Raw genomic sequence first — 14,410 nt, 5'->3', positions numbered from 1 at the left:
TGATTCGGAAAAAAAAAAAAAAAAAAAAAAAAAAAAAAAGGCAATATAATTTGCAAAACGACAATATTGTTAAACAACGACAACGACAACGACAACAAGAAATGCAATTTCTAGAACAAACGACGACGTCAAGTTGTCAACACAACCACAATCGTACATTCGTACATTCGTACATTCCTACTCTCAATTGTCTTCCCACCAAAGAGAAAGGATTGGATCCTCCATTCCCATACCTGATATGCTATGCCCCTCTGTTCCTCCTTAATTGAGAGTAGTTTGCATTTGTTTTGGGATTGCAGTTATGCAAGGGCAGTTTGGTTCGAATGTAGCTGGAGTATGAGGACTGATACTACTGCTACCAACTGGGAGGAGTGGCTAGATTGGTTCTCGAAATCAGACAATAGGTTGGCCAACCTTGACTTCAACCAATGCTTGAGAGGAGCTGCTATTGTTTTTGACAGCATATGGAAGGAGCGCAATAAAATCATCCATGAAGGGAATTCAACTCCGATTGCAGTCACTATTAACTTTATAAACTTTAGGCTTTGTGAGTTAATTCCAACCCGTGATTCTTGCGACGCATTGCAATCTGCTTGGAATCCTCTGCCTAAAGGTTGGTTGGCGTGTAACTCTGATGTTGCTATAGGACACTCCCAATCTGCAGGAGCTGTTGTTTTCCGAGATACTTCTGGAACGATTCTGAACTTGCTCACTTTACGGACGAACCATTGTGATCCTCTGCTTGGCGAGGTTGCTGCCCTGTGCGAAGGTGCTGTAGCTGCTGTCAAGCTAGGATACAGAAACATTATTTTCCAATGTGATTATTTGAATGTGGTTACTGCATTGAGAAGCAATCCTGCAGAGATACATAAGCTACACTTCAATATACAGGACAAGGTGGAACACTTTCTATCTCTTGTTGAAAACTTCAACCTTTGGGAAGTCCAATGGATCCCAAGAACTTGCAATGGTGTGGCCCACTCGGTGGCTCAATGGGCAAGTCGAAACAACAAGTTTGGTGTTCTTGATTTGGCCAATTTTGATGATTTCCTGCAGTCGTTTACTGCAGATGGTCATGGTTCCATATAATTTGTTTGCCTCGTTTTGTTTGTTTAGTGTGTTGGCAGCTTTTAGTGTTATTAGTTGTTGTGCTAGTGCTAGTGTATTTTTGTCTATTTCTCTTGACTGTTTTCCGCTTCTGCTTCGGGCTGTAGCAAGGCGTCTGGTTTGTCTTAGCCTTTGGCCATCTTTGTTGCTTGTTTGTTGGTTCTTTTGTAACCATTTATCAAAAAAAAAAGCTAATTTTTATTTCTTTAATTGAAAAAATGAAAACAAATTCAAGAAATCAGGCACGATAAAAACTTTTGAGAAATTCTATAATGCACCCCCTTGAAAAGGATACACCGATACATCTCTCTCTGTTTTAGTATCCGAAATAATTTTTTAGACAAATTTTTTTCTCATGATCATGTAAATTATAGTTATTTAAGACATCCTGCAAAATTTTAAGAAATTCGGAAAAGTATAATACGTCGAAAATTGCGTTCAAACAGTGTGTTGCACACGTGACTATTTTATTTTATACGCGTGTAAAATAGACTGTTTGAACATTGTTTTCTATATTGTAAATTATTCTGAATTTCTCAAAATTTTGTAAGATATCTTAAATAGCTATAACGTACATGAATATGACAAAAAAATTAGACTAAAAAATTTTTTTAGATGCCGACACAAGTGGGGTGCATCAATACATCTATTTTAAGGGTGTGCATTGTAGAATTAATCACCCAAAACGTTTTTTTTAGGTTTTTTATAATTATGAGAAAAATTAATAGAGTTTATTTTTAGGCTAATTAGCAATTTTCTCCCTCGAATTTTGACATGTACCAAATCATGCCCCCTGAACTTTTTTGGCCGTTAAAAATTACCCTTGAACTATTAAGATTGTTAGATTTAAGGACTTTTGTCTAATTTTAGTAAAAAAAAATTCTAACATGGATGAAAGTTTAGGGGGCATGATTTAGTACATATCAAAGTTTGAGGAGTATGATTTGGTAGATATCAAAGCCTGGAGAGCATGGTTTAGTACATAAACAATCACTGAAACAGTAAAATTGAATGAAATTAGACAAAAGTTCTTAAATCTAATAATCTCAATAGTTCAGGGAAAATTTTTAACGGCCAAAAAAGTTTAGGGGACATGATTTGGTACATGTCAAAGTTTGGGGGAAAAAATTCCTAATTAGCCTTATTTTTATGAGTCATAAATAAATAATGCAAGGAAGTATGGTTTTCCACTATACTTCTCTTCCCTGTAACTCCGGTTTGTACTGATTGTCCTCCTTCTTTGTCCGTGTGTTAGAGTGTGTGTTTATTCCCTTTGTTCTGTGTTTGTGTGTTGTGTGTTATCTACTTCCTTTTATTGCTCTAGTTTGCTTTCTTTCCCTGCCTTCTTTTTATTTTCTCTTTAATTTCTCTTTAAAATTCGTGCTTTGTCTTTCCCTTGGACTTAAGGGTTTCTTTTCCTTTGTCTGGTGCGTGAGGTTCTTTGGGTGTGTTTTGTTGTGTTGCTTTTGTCGTGTGAGTGTGGGTGGGTCTTCCCTCGATATTTTCATTTATTTGTTGGTTGGTGGGTTTGTCTTTTGTTGTCTGCCTTTATGGAGTTAATTAGCTCTACCAACTCCCCCCTTAAAGGCAAATGCTTGTCTTGTATTGATGCTACTGTTTCTTTGGTTCCATGTGATACTTCTCTTAAGGCTCTTTCTACTTTTTGCTTGGTTGGAAAAGTGGTGGCCCCTATGATAGTGGACAAAGCTACTATTAGGAATTTTGCAGCCAAATCGTGGAAATTTCCAGTTTCCATTGTGGCTTTGTCTGAGGTTTCTAAAAACAAAAACTGTTTTGAGTTTGGATATGCTCTTGTTGAAGATAGAAAATGGGCCCTGGATAATGGTCCATGGTGCATTTGCGGTTACACTTTCATTCTACAAGCTTGGACTCGGACCGGCAAAACTTGACTGTATGAGGTTGTGGGTTCAAGTCCACAATCTTCCTCATGAATATTTCTTGATTGCTAATGGCTATCTATTTGGTGGACAGGCTGGTAAAGTTATTCAAGTTGATCTTTGGGAAGATAAGCCAGCCACTTGAAGCACATTTCTAAAAATCTTAGTGGAGATGGATATTAATATGCCTCTGCTCTCCGGCTGTTTCTTTGATCTGGTTTCAAGAGTTAAACGTTGGCTCCAATTTAAGTATGAGCATATTGGTATTTTTCGTTATAATTGTGGTTGCTTGGGCCATCAACGGAGGGGTTGTTCTTTGTCGTCTCCAGTTACTGTGGCTAACAGCAATAGAGTTTCCTTTCCCCTGTTTGGGTCATGGTTGTCTACTTCCTCAACTTACTTGGATGTGTTTTTGGGTGCCAATACTTTCACTCTGAATCTTACAATGTCGAAAAAATTGGTGCCTGGATTCACCTGTCACCGTCTCCCTCTAGCGATCGCTGGGGCTTCTCACGATGACAATGGTGGGTTCAAGGGGATGGCTCCCAATGGTTCCCGTTTCTCGAGGCAGAGCAAGATGGTGACTAATCGTGCAATTTTTCCCGTTGGTACTTCTCACTTTCTCAGCATGCAAAATGGATCCCCAAGTCGAGGTCTACGTAAGTTGTACCACCGTTATCTGGTTTTCGTAATAAGGTTGATGTTGGAGGTGATGGTATGGGAAAGGTGTTGGGTTTTATGCCCTAAATAAAACTCTTTACAATATGATTAGTTATCAATATAAGAAATTTGAAGTGATTGATGTTTGCATGAATTTAATATGCTAATGGTTTAAATATGTTTATTACATTTACACACAGAATCAGTTAAATCCAGATCATATGTTTATTCACAATTACAGTATCGTCAACACAGTGGAATGTGATTGTGATCATATGAATCAAAAGAATTAGTCCCTGTTTCATCAGTGTTATTGGATTTGCACTAATGTGATAATCAGCGATGATGTGTACTTACACTTGGAGTAAGTGTTATGTTCTTTCCAGGACATTAGTAAAGTATAGTAGTTTCGAATGTATGGAGTATACATTGGACTGGACCAATATTGCAACTAAGTTAAGATATTACAAACTTACCGTTATATATATCTTTCCAAGTCAATATCAGTAGTTGATCTTAAGATTAAAAGAATCTAAATCCTGATATGCTTAGACTCAACTCAGGAGTACTATTCATGTTCTTTGATTTATTAGTTAAGCCTACTTTTGGGTCAGGGTGATACGTATATTTTGGGAACATGATAGTATGATTGAGTGGGAGTGCTAAACATAAATATGGAATCTATAGCTTCTACTGGTGTATAGAAGTCAAGTGATGATTCCCTTCGAGCTTAGCAATTAGAAGTAAATGGATGAGCTCTTGTTTAACTGACTAATTACTAGATCACTAAACACCATTTACAGGTAGCTAAGTGTTTTAAGGGGCAAAATACATTGAGGGGTGAGTACGGTAAAGAAATCCCATCTCGATGTAGATCATCTATATAGAGGATCTTTAAATCACAATAAGATTATAACAATGGTTAAATGAGATAGCATATTGATATCGTGGAACATATAATATGCTCTATATAAGTCTGAGAGTGCAATTCTAAGTTCTAAGAGTGGATTCAACGAAGAATTAATAAGTAGGAATTTACTTTGTAAATTTGGTTCACTTATTGGAAGCTCAGCATATAGATCCATGGTCCCCATTCTAGTTGAGAACATTCTGCTTGTAAGACTCATTAATTGATTCGTGATTGATCAATTATAATTCTAAAGTTAGACTATGTTTTATTTGTGAATTTTCACTAAGCAGGGGTGAAATTGTAAAGAAAAGAGATTCTAGGTTTATTTATTTATTAATGGACTTTATATGTCTAGTTAATAATTAAATTAAATGACAATATTATTTAATAATCTATTTTAGTTATTAAATAATTAGTTTTGGCATTTAAAAGGTTAGAATTGGAAAATTGGCGTTTTTGAGAAAATAGAAATAAAATTTGTTAAAACTGCAAAATCAAGTGGGACCCACTAACACACCATGGCCGGCCACAATTTGTGGAGTTTCAAATTAATATTTTCATTATTTTAATGTCAAATAATTCCTAACCTAAACCTAGTAGTTGCCTATAAATAGAAAGTGATGGCTCAGTCAAATCACATGTTTTTCATTAGTTTTCTGACAGAAATTTCTCTCTTTAGAAAAACTGAGCCTTCCCTACTTTCTATACCTGGCCGAAATCCCTCTTCTCTTTTCCCTTCATCAATTTCGTGACCCTAGTGAAAGAGTGAGTGCCCACACACAGCAAGCAGTAACTCAATCATAGATTGGAAGACTGTGAAGGATCAAACTTGAAGAAGAAGGACATTCGGGCTCAGATCTTGATTATACTCTGCTACAGAAAGGATACAAGGGTTAGAGATCTGAGCGGAAGGAGACATTAATTCTGCTGCATCAATGTAAGGTTTTCTTAACTTTATATGTGTTTAATTTATCGTTTTAGAAAGTTCATATTTAGGGTGTTTAAACAACATACTTGTGAGTAGATCTAAGATCCTGGTAAAATAAAATTCCAACAAAAGGGGCCTGACGATATGCCTATATTGGATTTGAATAATAATTTAAAAGTTGACCGTGTATTGATTACTGAGAAGGAAAAGCATTTGAATATATTTAATAAGAAAAATGTGGGCCAAGGATTTTTGTCTTTTGATTTGGCTAATGGGTCGCTTGTGTCTTCTATTGGGCCAAGCATTAATTTGCAATGTGATGTTGGGCCTTTAGTGATTGGTGTCCAGGACCACGTGAGGAGCCCTATAGTAATTAATGATGTTGATGGTGAGGGCCCTAAAGGGTGTGGGCCGAGGGGTTCTTTAGGTCAAGACAACTTGGAAAAAATGACAATTTTGATGGTGACTAATTCTAAGAGTAGTTCAGTTTGTGGGCAAGAGGTCAATTTTCAACATGATGAAGAAAAAGCCCTTTCTAATATTTTCCAAGCTCAAGATACTTTGTTGCAAGAGCTCAAACAATTTAGGAGTTTAGATTTATATGAGATTCGTGAAATTGGAGGTGACATCAGGGTCAAGCCTACGTCGGAAATCAATGCTAGAACTACTCCATTCAAAAAAAAGAAAGCTTAATGATATGTCATCTTCAGTTTTCTCTAGACCTTCCAAGCTTCTTTGCCAACACCCCGATGTAGTTCGTGACTTTTCTTGGGATACAAACATTCATGTTCAAGCTCCCATTGTGGTGGTGGAAGAATCCTCAAATGACAACTTGAACTCTATAAGTTGTTTTGATGATCCGAATGAGGGGATTTCCAATGGAAAGAGGCTCTCTTGTCTCGACCGGTGGATGGGCCTTGTCTGTTTGATGACACAGACTCTCTTGGTTCAACGCAATCTCATACCCATGTGGAGGAGAATGTTATATCTCCTCTACAGGAGTCATGAGAGGTATGGCGTTGAACTGTAGAGGGTTAGGGCAGACCTCTACAGTATGCGAGTTGAAGTCCCTAATTCGATCGCGCTTTCCAGACTTTATTTTTCTGACCAAGCTCAAAGTTGAAGCTACTTCTCTGGTACGTACTCTTAATTCTCTCCATTTTTACTTTCATATCCATGTGTTGACTATTGGTAATGCTGGGGGAATAATTTTTGTAAAGACCGCATATGTTTAATGCTTTGAATTATTAAATAATTAAGGTTTTTAAATGAAATTAAATTAATAATTATGAAATGCATATTTTAGAAATATATTTAATATATCATATATATTTTTATGCAATTTTATGTTAATTACCTAATTTTGCAATCTCTGTGGTTGTGCTCGGAAGCCGTGGAAAACGACGTTGGGCCTTTAGAGAGAGTTGTATTTTATGTGTTTAGAATATATTATCGGGTTATTATGGTGAGCGATTTAATATTAGTAAGCTATCGGGGCTTGATATTACTAGAATACCCTTGGTTGTAAGTAAGTTGTAGAACTTTTGGCTAGGGCAATTTGGGTATTTTCTTAAGTGGATTATTTTTTTTGTCTTATTTGAATATATGAGCTGAAACTTTAGTCAAAGGAGGGTTAGTCAATTCTAGAAAAGCTAGGTTTTCTTATTCATTAAAAAATTAAAGAATTTCTTGGATTTTCTCTTTCTTTTCTCTCTCTTTCTCTCTCGAAATTTCAAGGGAGCAGCTGGGGCTGTGGTTGTTTGATTTTTATTTCAAGGATTGTTAGTAGGAATCTACAAGCTTTGAATCAAGGTAATTATCTCTTAGCTCTCACCTTTCTTTCTTTTTCAAAATTTGATGAATTATGAAGTTGAGTTGAGTAATTGGGTGCTGTATGGTAAAGTGAGGTTACTTTAGGTTTTCTGAAGTTAGCTTAGAGCTGATTTTGGTTTTTGAAGCAAGGTTTAATGCTTGAAGTAGTGTATTACGGAAATTTGAGTTTGAGAACTCAAATCTTGAGCTCTAATGGTGGTTTGAGTTTGTACTTGATTTGATGAGTTTTGTTGCTTGGAATTGGTTTAATATGGAATGTACAGGTGTTCTGGAAGTTATTGAGAAGTTTGGGATTGATTGGAGTTAAGGGGATCGGTTTTAGGGTTCCCAGCACAGAACCGGTCGACCGATTTTGGGGGACCCGTAGAACCGGTCGACCGGTTGGTACCCAGGAACTGGGGTTCCAGTTGGGAACCGGTCTGCCGGTTGGGGCTTTTTCCCGAGCCCTAGTTTTTCCCGTTTTTAAGTAATTTAGGATATTGGCATCCTATTTATTGATAGGGTTAAGCTTAGTTTCTATTTTAAATCCCCGATAAGTGTTTTAGCGAGTCTCTCATCAAAGTTTGAACATAATGGTTTAGGACCCTGTAAAAAGTCGAGCTGCACTTCCACTTAGGCTGACCGGCACACTTGAGCACGGAACGAGGTAAGATAGCGTGAGAATATATATAAGACTATATGCTTGTTTACATATTGCACTACTAGCACTAGTTTAGATGTGATTTATAGAGTGTTAGTATAGTGTTGTTTATAATTGTGGTTACGGTGTTACCAACACGAGTACCAAGGGTACGTCGTGTTCGTGGTACAACACTTAGTAATTCCCGGGAGTACAGTTAGGGCTCTACCAACACAAGTACAGATTTTGGTACTTTAGTGCATTTGGTATAGTAGTCGTACTTCCCTTAAGAATGTTCTTAACCATTTGGTGAGCTTGGTTATTGAGCTCAGGGCGGCTTAATCATAAAGCCGGCATTGCAATACTTTTATATATTTCCTGCATATCTTACTGAGTCTGTTGACTCATCAGTTTGCTACCTTGTGTAGGTAAAGGAAAAGCAAAGCTGGAGGAACAGTGAGGCAGAACTCGGCAATGATTGTACATATCGCGGCAGTGCAACCTGGAGGGTTTCGGTCTTTTAGTATTTTGGAGTCTGTATTTTGGGGTTGCATTTTAGCGAGTTAATTTTTTTTAAAAAAATATTATATGTACATATTAGTAAAATACTTTTAACTTGTATTTTGATACTCGGGATCCCGACCCATATGGTTATTAAGATATAAATTATTAAAATTAACTTTCGAGTTTATTAATATAAAATACGGGCGTTACAGTTTGGTATCAGAGCCACCAGGTTGTCCACTGAAGATCGTCAAGATATGTACAATCAAGGCCAGTGTCGAGTTCAACTCACGGTTCTGTAAGCTTTATTTCTTTTTGCAAACTGTTTTAAGATATGTTGTATATATGATTAAATAAGTTGCGGTCTTGAAAATATTTTGACCACTGTCTGACCTACGTGCCTTGTGGGTTCGCAGGCTAAGTCCTAATTAATGGACGACCAGCGAAACGTTAGAAGGCAGGGTGAGTTGGTTGAGACCGGAGGTGGTCGGGGTGGTAGAAATCCCCAAAACCCCCGTGGACGCGGTAGAGGCCGCGGTCGTGTTCCGAGAGGTGGACAGGAGAATCCACCTCAGGCCCCGGTTGATTGGGAACAAAGGTTTGCTGAGATGCAAACTAGAATTGAGCAACAAGAAGAAGAGATCCGGCGATTGAGGCAACGGGATGCTCATGTTGAGCTTCCCCCGCAACCGCCTGATGCGGTTCCTGCAGCCCCTGCGGTGCCAGCTGAGCAACATGTTGCTGGTAACCGTATGGAGCCTTTATATGAGAGATTCAGAAAGCAAGCACCTCCAGTGTTCTTGGGAGGTCCTGATGTTCTTAAGGCTGAACAGTGGTTGACTGTTATTGAAAGAATACTAAACTTTATGGGTGTGATCGGAAATGACAGAGTGGCATGTGCCACGTTTCAATTTCAAGAGGATGCCTTGATTTGGTGGGAGATGGTATCCCTCACCAGGGATGTTGCCAGAATGACCTGGGAGGAATTTCGGGATTTGTTCAATGCCAAATATTATAATGAGGTGGTCCGCAGTACAAAGCGGAAGGAATTTGTTGAGTTGGTACAAGGCGAGGGTATGTCAGTGACTGAATATACAACCAAGTTTGATCGCTTGGCCAAGCTAGCCTCCGGAATTGTACCAACAGACTTCAGCAAGAAAGAAAAGTATTTGGCTGGGCTGAATGCCAAGATCAGGCATGACCTGGTTATTACAACGAACGATACCACAACTTACGCAGAAATGGTTGACAAGGCTCTTCGAGCTGAAGGAGCAGTTAAATTTTTACAAGAAACTCGAGAGTCTCCTAGTGTTGGTGGGATTACTATTCTCCCTATGTATGGTCCTGAAAAAGAGAGTGGGGGTTCTACATTTGAACAGAAGAAAAGAACTTTCCCATCTTTGGGAAGTTCAGGGCAAAGTAAAAGGTTTGAGGAAACCAGAACAAAGGAGGACGTCAGACTTACTCCTATCCTGAGTGCCCGAGTTGCAAGAAGCATCACCCCGGGACTTGTAACCGGAGAGCCTGCTTTCAGTGTGGTTCTGTGGGACATCTCACGAAAGACTGTCCTCAGTTAAAGAAAGAAAAACCAAAGCCTGAGGTCAAACCTGTGTCTGCACCTGCTCGTGTATTTGATATAACTCAGGCTGATGCTGCTGCCAGCCCTTCAGTAGTTATAGGTCAGCTTCTAATCAATGGTTTTGCTTATACTGTTTTATTTGATTCGGGTGCTACTCGATCTTATGTGTCATCAAGACTCCTTGATCAGTTTGATAGACCTAGTGATAATCTTGAGACGGGGTTTGGAACCCTGTTGCCTAATGGAGAATTAATTATTTCAAGAAAGTGGGTTAGATCAGTGTTAATTAGAATTGAAAATAGAGAATTGAGCGCTGATCTTGTGGAGTTGCCATTGGCCGAGTTTGACATTATACTTGGTATGGACTTTCTGTCCAAATACTCTGCTAGTATTGATTGTAAACGAAAAATGGTGACTTTTGAACCGGAGAATGAGGAACCTTTTGTTTTTGTTGGTTCGGTCCAAGGTTCTCGTGTTCCAAGAATCTCAGCGTTGAAAGCTAGGGATTTATTACATAATGGATGTGTTGGATTCCTAGCAGTGGTAGTGGATTCCAGTAAACCTGTGTTACTTGGACCTGAAGAGGTTAAAGTGGTTAAGGAATTCCTAGATGTGTTTCCAGAGGAATCGCCTGGATTACCACCTCAGCGGGAGATAGATTTCATCATTGATTTAATTCCTGGAGCAGAACCTGTTTCAAAAGCACCCTACCGAATGGCACCTGCTGAACTAAAAGAACTGAAGATACAACTCAAGGGATGTTGGATCTAGGGTTCACTCGGCCTAGTGTGTCACCTTGGGGAGCCCCAGTGCTATTTGTGAAGAAGAAAGATGGAACTCTTCGGATGTGTATTGATTATCGGGAGCTGAATAAGTTAACCATTAAGAATAAATATCCTCTGCCCAAAATTGACGATTTGTTAGATCAACTTCAGGGCAAAACGGTATTCTCTAAGATTGACTTGAGGTCTGGATATCATCAGTTGAGAATTCGAGAAGAGGATATTCCGAAGACAGCCTTCCAAACCAGGTATGGTCATTATGAGTTCCTGGTTATGTCTTTTGGGTTAACAAATGCACCGGCAGCCTTTATGGATCTCATGAATAGGGTATTCGAGGATTTCCTCGATAATTTTGTAATTGTATTTATCGATGACATTCTTGTGTACTCTCGGTCAGAAGCAGAACATGAGCAACATCTTCGAATTGTTCTGTAGCGACTTAGAGATCATAAACTCTATGCAAAGTTCAAAAAGTGTGAGTTCTGGCTGTCACAAGTGTCCTTTCTGGGGCATATTGTTGGGAAAGACGGGATTATGGTTGATCCAGGGAAGATTGAAGCGGTGAAGAATTGGCCTAGACCCAAAACAGTCACTGAAATCCGAAGTTTTCTCGATTTAGCAGGTTATTATCGGCGTTTTGTGGAAGGTTTTTCAAAGATTGCAATGCCGTTATCGGAGTTAACTAGGAAGAATCAGCGATTTATTTGGTCAGATAAGTGTGAAAAGAGTTTTCAAGAGCTGAAACAACGGTTGATTACAGCTCCTGTTTTAGCTTTGCCATCTGATCAAGAAAAGTTTGTGGTGTATTGTGATGCATCAAGACAGGGATTGGGCTGTGTGTTAATGCAAGCAGATAAAGTCATAGCCTACGCTTCTCGACAATTGAAAGATTATGAGCAGCGTTATCCAACTCACGACCTAGAACTTGCAGCAGTGGTGTTCGCCTTGAAAATTTGGCGACATTACTTATATGGTGAAAGGTGTGAGATCTATACTGACCACAAAAGTCTCAAGTATTTTTTCACTTAGAAGGATCTGAACATGAGACAGAAAAGGTGGTTAGAGTTGGTAAAAGACTATGACTGTGAAATCCTGTACCACCCTTGAAAGGCAAATGTTGTAGCTGATGCCTTAAGCCGAAAGGGACCCGATCAGATATCCAACATGGTCATGATTTCCTCTCAGTTAGCCTCGGAGATGACTAGGGCAAATATTGAGTTGGTAACTGAGAAATTATTTAATCTGACACTTCAGTCGGATTTGTTGGAAAGAATCCGAATGACCCAATTAGAAGATCCTGAATTGGTTAAAATTCGAGAAGATGTCTTAGCGGGCAAAGCTAAGGACTTTTCAATTTCTGATAGTGGAATGTTATTGTTTAAAGCACGGGTGTGTGTCCCTGATATCAATGAACTTAAGAAGGAAATTCTGGAAGAAGCTCATACTACCCCTTACTCATTGCATCCAGGAACCACCAAAATGTATCAAGACTTGAAGCCCTATTTTTGGTGGTATGGGATGAAGAGGGATGTAGTGGACTACGTCACTAAATGCTTAACCTGTCAGCAAATCAAAGCTGAGCATCAACGGCCGGCAGGATTACTTCAGCCATTAACACTTCCAGAATGGAAGTGGAAAGACATTGCAATGGACTTTGTGGTTGGCTTGCCTAGAACCACAGGAATGTACGACTCAGTTTGGGCTGTGGTGGATCGCTTTGCAAAGTCAGCACATTTCTTACCTGTTAAGGTAACTTATACCGTGGATCAATATGCTGAATTGTATGTGAAAGAAATTGTCCGGCTTCATGGGGTACCGAAGTCTATCGTTTCAGATAGAGACCCTAAATTTACATCAAAGTTTTGGATAAGTTTACAAAAGGCTATGGGAACTAATTTGAAATTCAGCACAGCCTTTCATCCTCAAACAGATGGGCAATCTGAACGAACTATTCAGATACTTGAAGACTTGTTGCGAGCTTGTGTCATGAATTTTGGAGGGTCATGGAGTAAGTATTTGCCTCTGATTGAATTCTCCTATAACAATAGTTATCAAAGTACTATAGGAATGGCTCCTTATGAGCTGCTCAATTCATTGGGACGAAACAGGAGAACGGAAATACTTAGGCCCTGAATTGGTCCAGAAGACAAATGAAGCAATAGACAAGATCAAAGCTCGAATGCTTGCTTCTCAATGCAGGCAGAAAAGTTATGCAGATCCCAAGCGACGGGATGTTACATTCCAACTTGGTGATCATGTCTTCCTACGAGTGTCCCCAATGAAAGGGATTAGATGCTTTGGAAAGAAAGGCAAGTTGAGCCCTAGGTTTATTGGACCTTTTGAAATTCTGGAGAATGTTGGACAAGTTGCTTATCGGTTGGCTTTACCTCCATCATTGTCAGCAGTGCATAATGTATTTCATGTTTCCATGCTGAGGAAGTACGTGTCTGATCCAATGCACGTTCTGAGTTATGAAATGCTGGAGTTGCAACCTGACCTATCCTATGATGAACAACCAGTACAAATTTTAGATAGGAAGGAAAAGGTCCTTCGAACTAAAACCATATCGTTGGTTAAAGTACTCTGGAGGAATAGTAAAGTGGAAGAAGCCACTTGGGAGTTGGAGACTGATATGAGGGCTCAGTATCCTGAGTTGTTCAGGTAGATTTCGGGGACGAAATCCTTTTTAACGGGGGGATAATTGTAAAGACCGCATATGTTTAATGCTTTGAATTATTAAATAATTAAGGTTTTTAAATGACATTAAATTAATAATTATGAAATGCATATTTTGGAAATATATTTAATATATCATATATATTTTTATGCAATTTTATGTTAATTACCTAATTTTGCAATCTCTGTGGTTGTGCTCGGAAGCCGTGGAAAACGACGTTGGGCCTTTAGAGAGAGTTGTATTTTATATGTTTAGAATATATTATCGGGTTATTATGGTGAGCGATTTAATATTAGTAAGCTATTGGGGCTTGATATTACTAGAATACCCTTGGTTGTAAGTAAGTTGTAGAACTTTTGTTTAGGGCAATTTGGGTATTTTCTTAAGTGGATTATTTTTTTTTTGTCTTATTTGAATATATGAGCTGAAACTTTAGTCAAAGGAGGGTTAGTCAATTCTAGAAAAGCTAGGTTTTCTTATTCATTAAAAAATTAAAGAATTTCTTGGATTTTCTCTTTCTTTTCTCTCTCTTTCTCTCTCGAAATTTCAAGGGAGCAGCTGGGGCTGTGGTTGTTTGATTTTATTTCAAGGATTGTTAGTAGGAATCTACAAGCTTTGAATCAAGGTAATTATCTCTTAGCTCTCACATTTCTTTCTTTTTCAAAATTTGATGAATTATGAAGTTGAGTTGAGTAATTGGGTGTTGTATGGTAAAGTGAGGTTACTTTAGGTTTTTTGAAGTTAGCTTAGAGCCGATTTTGGTTTTTGAAGCAAGGTTTAATGCTTGAAGTAGTGTATTAGGGAGATTTGAGTTTGAGAACTCAAATCTTGAGCTCTAATGGTGGTTTGAGTTTGTACTTGATTTGATGAGTTTTGTTGCTTGGAATTGGTTTAATATGGAATGTACAGGTGT

At 38.4% G+C, this 14,410-nt stretch overlaps 1 protein-coding gene across 1 annotated transcript; it reads left to right on the top strand.

Annotated features, from left to right (window-relative positions):
- The first annotated feature begins 12,503 nt into the window (after positions 1-12,503).
- On the top strand, positions 12,504-13,485 carry LOC133038268 (uncharacterized). The gene is made up of 3 exons (XM_061116359.1): positions 12,504-12,601; positions 13,020-13,129; positions 13,187-13,485. The coding sequence occupies exons 1-3, from the start codon at positions 12,504-12,506 to the stop codon at positions 13,483-13,485; spliced, it is 507 nt and encodes a 168-aa protein (XP_060972342.1).
- Positions 13,486-14,410: the final 925 nt, after the last annotated feature.

The sequence above is a fragment of the Cannabis sativa genome, chromosome 5 (assembly GCF_029168945.1).
Source record: "Cannabis sativa cultivar Pink pepper isolate KNU-18-1 chromosome 5, ASM2916894v1, whole genome shotgun sequence".
NCBI lineage: Eukaryota > Viridiplantae > Streptophyta > Magnoliopsida > Rosales > Cannabaceae > Cannabis > Cannabis sativa.
This window is presented reverse-complemented; position numbering and strand designations above follow the sequence as displayed.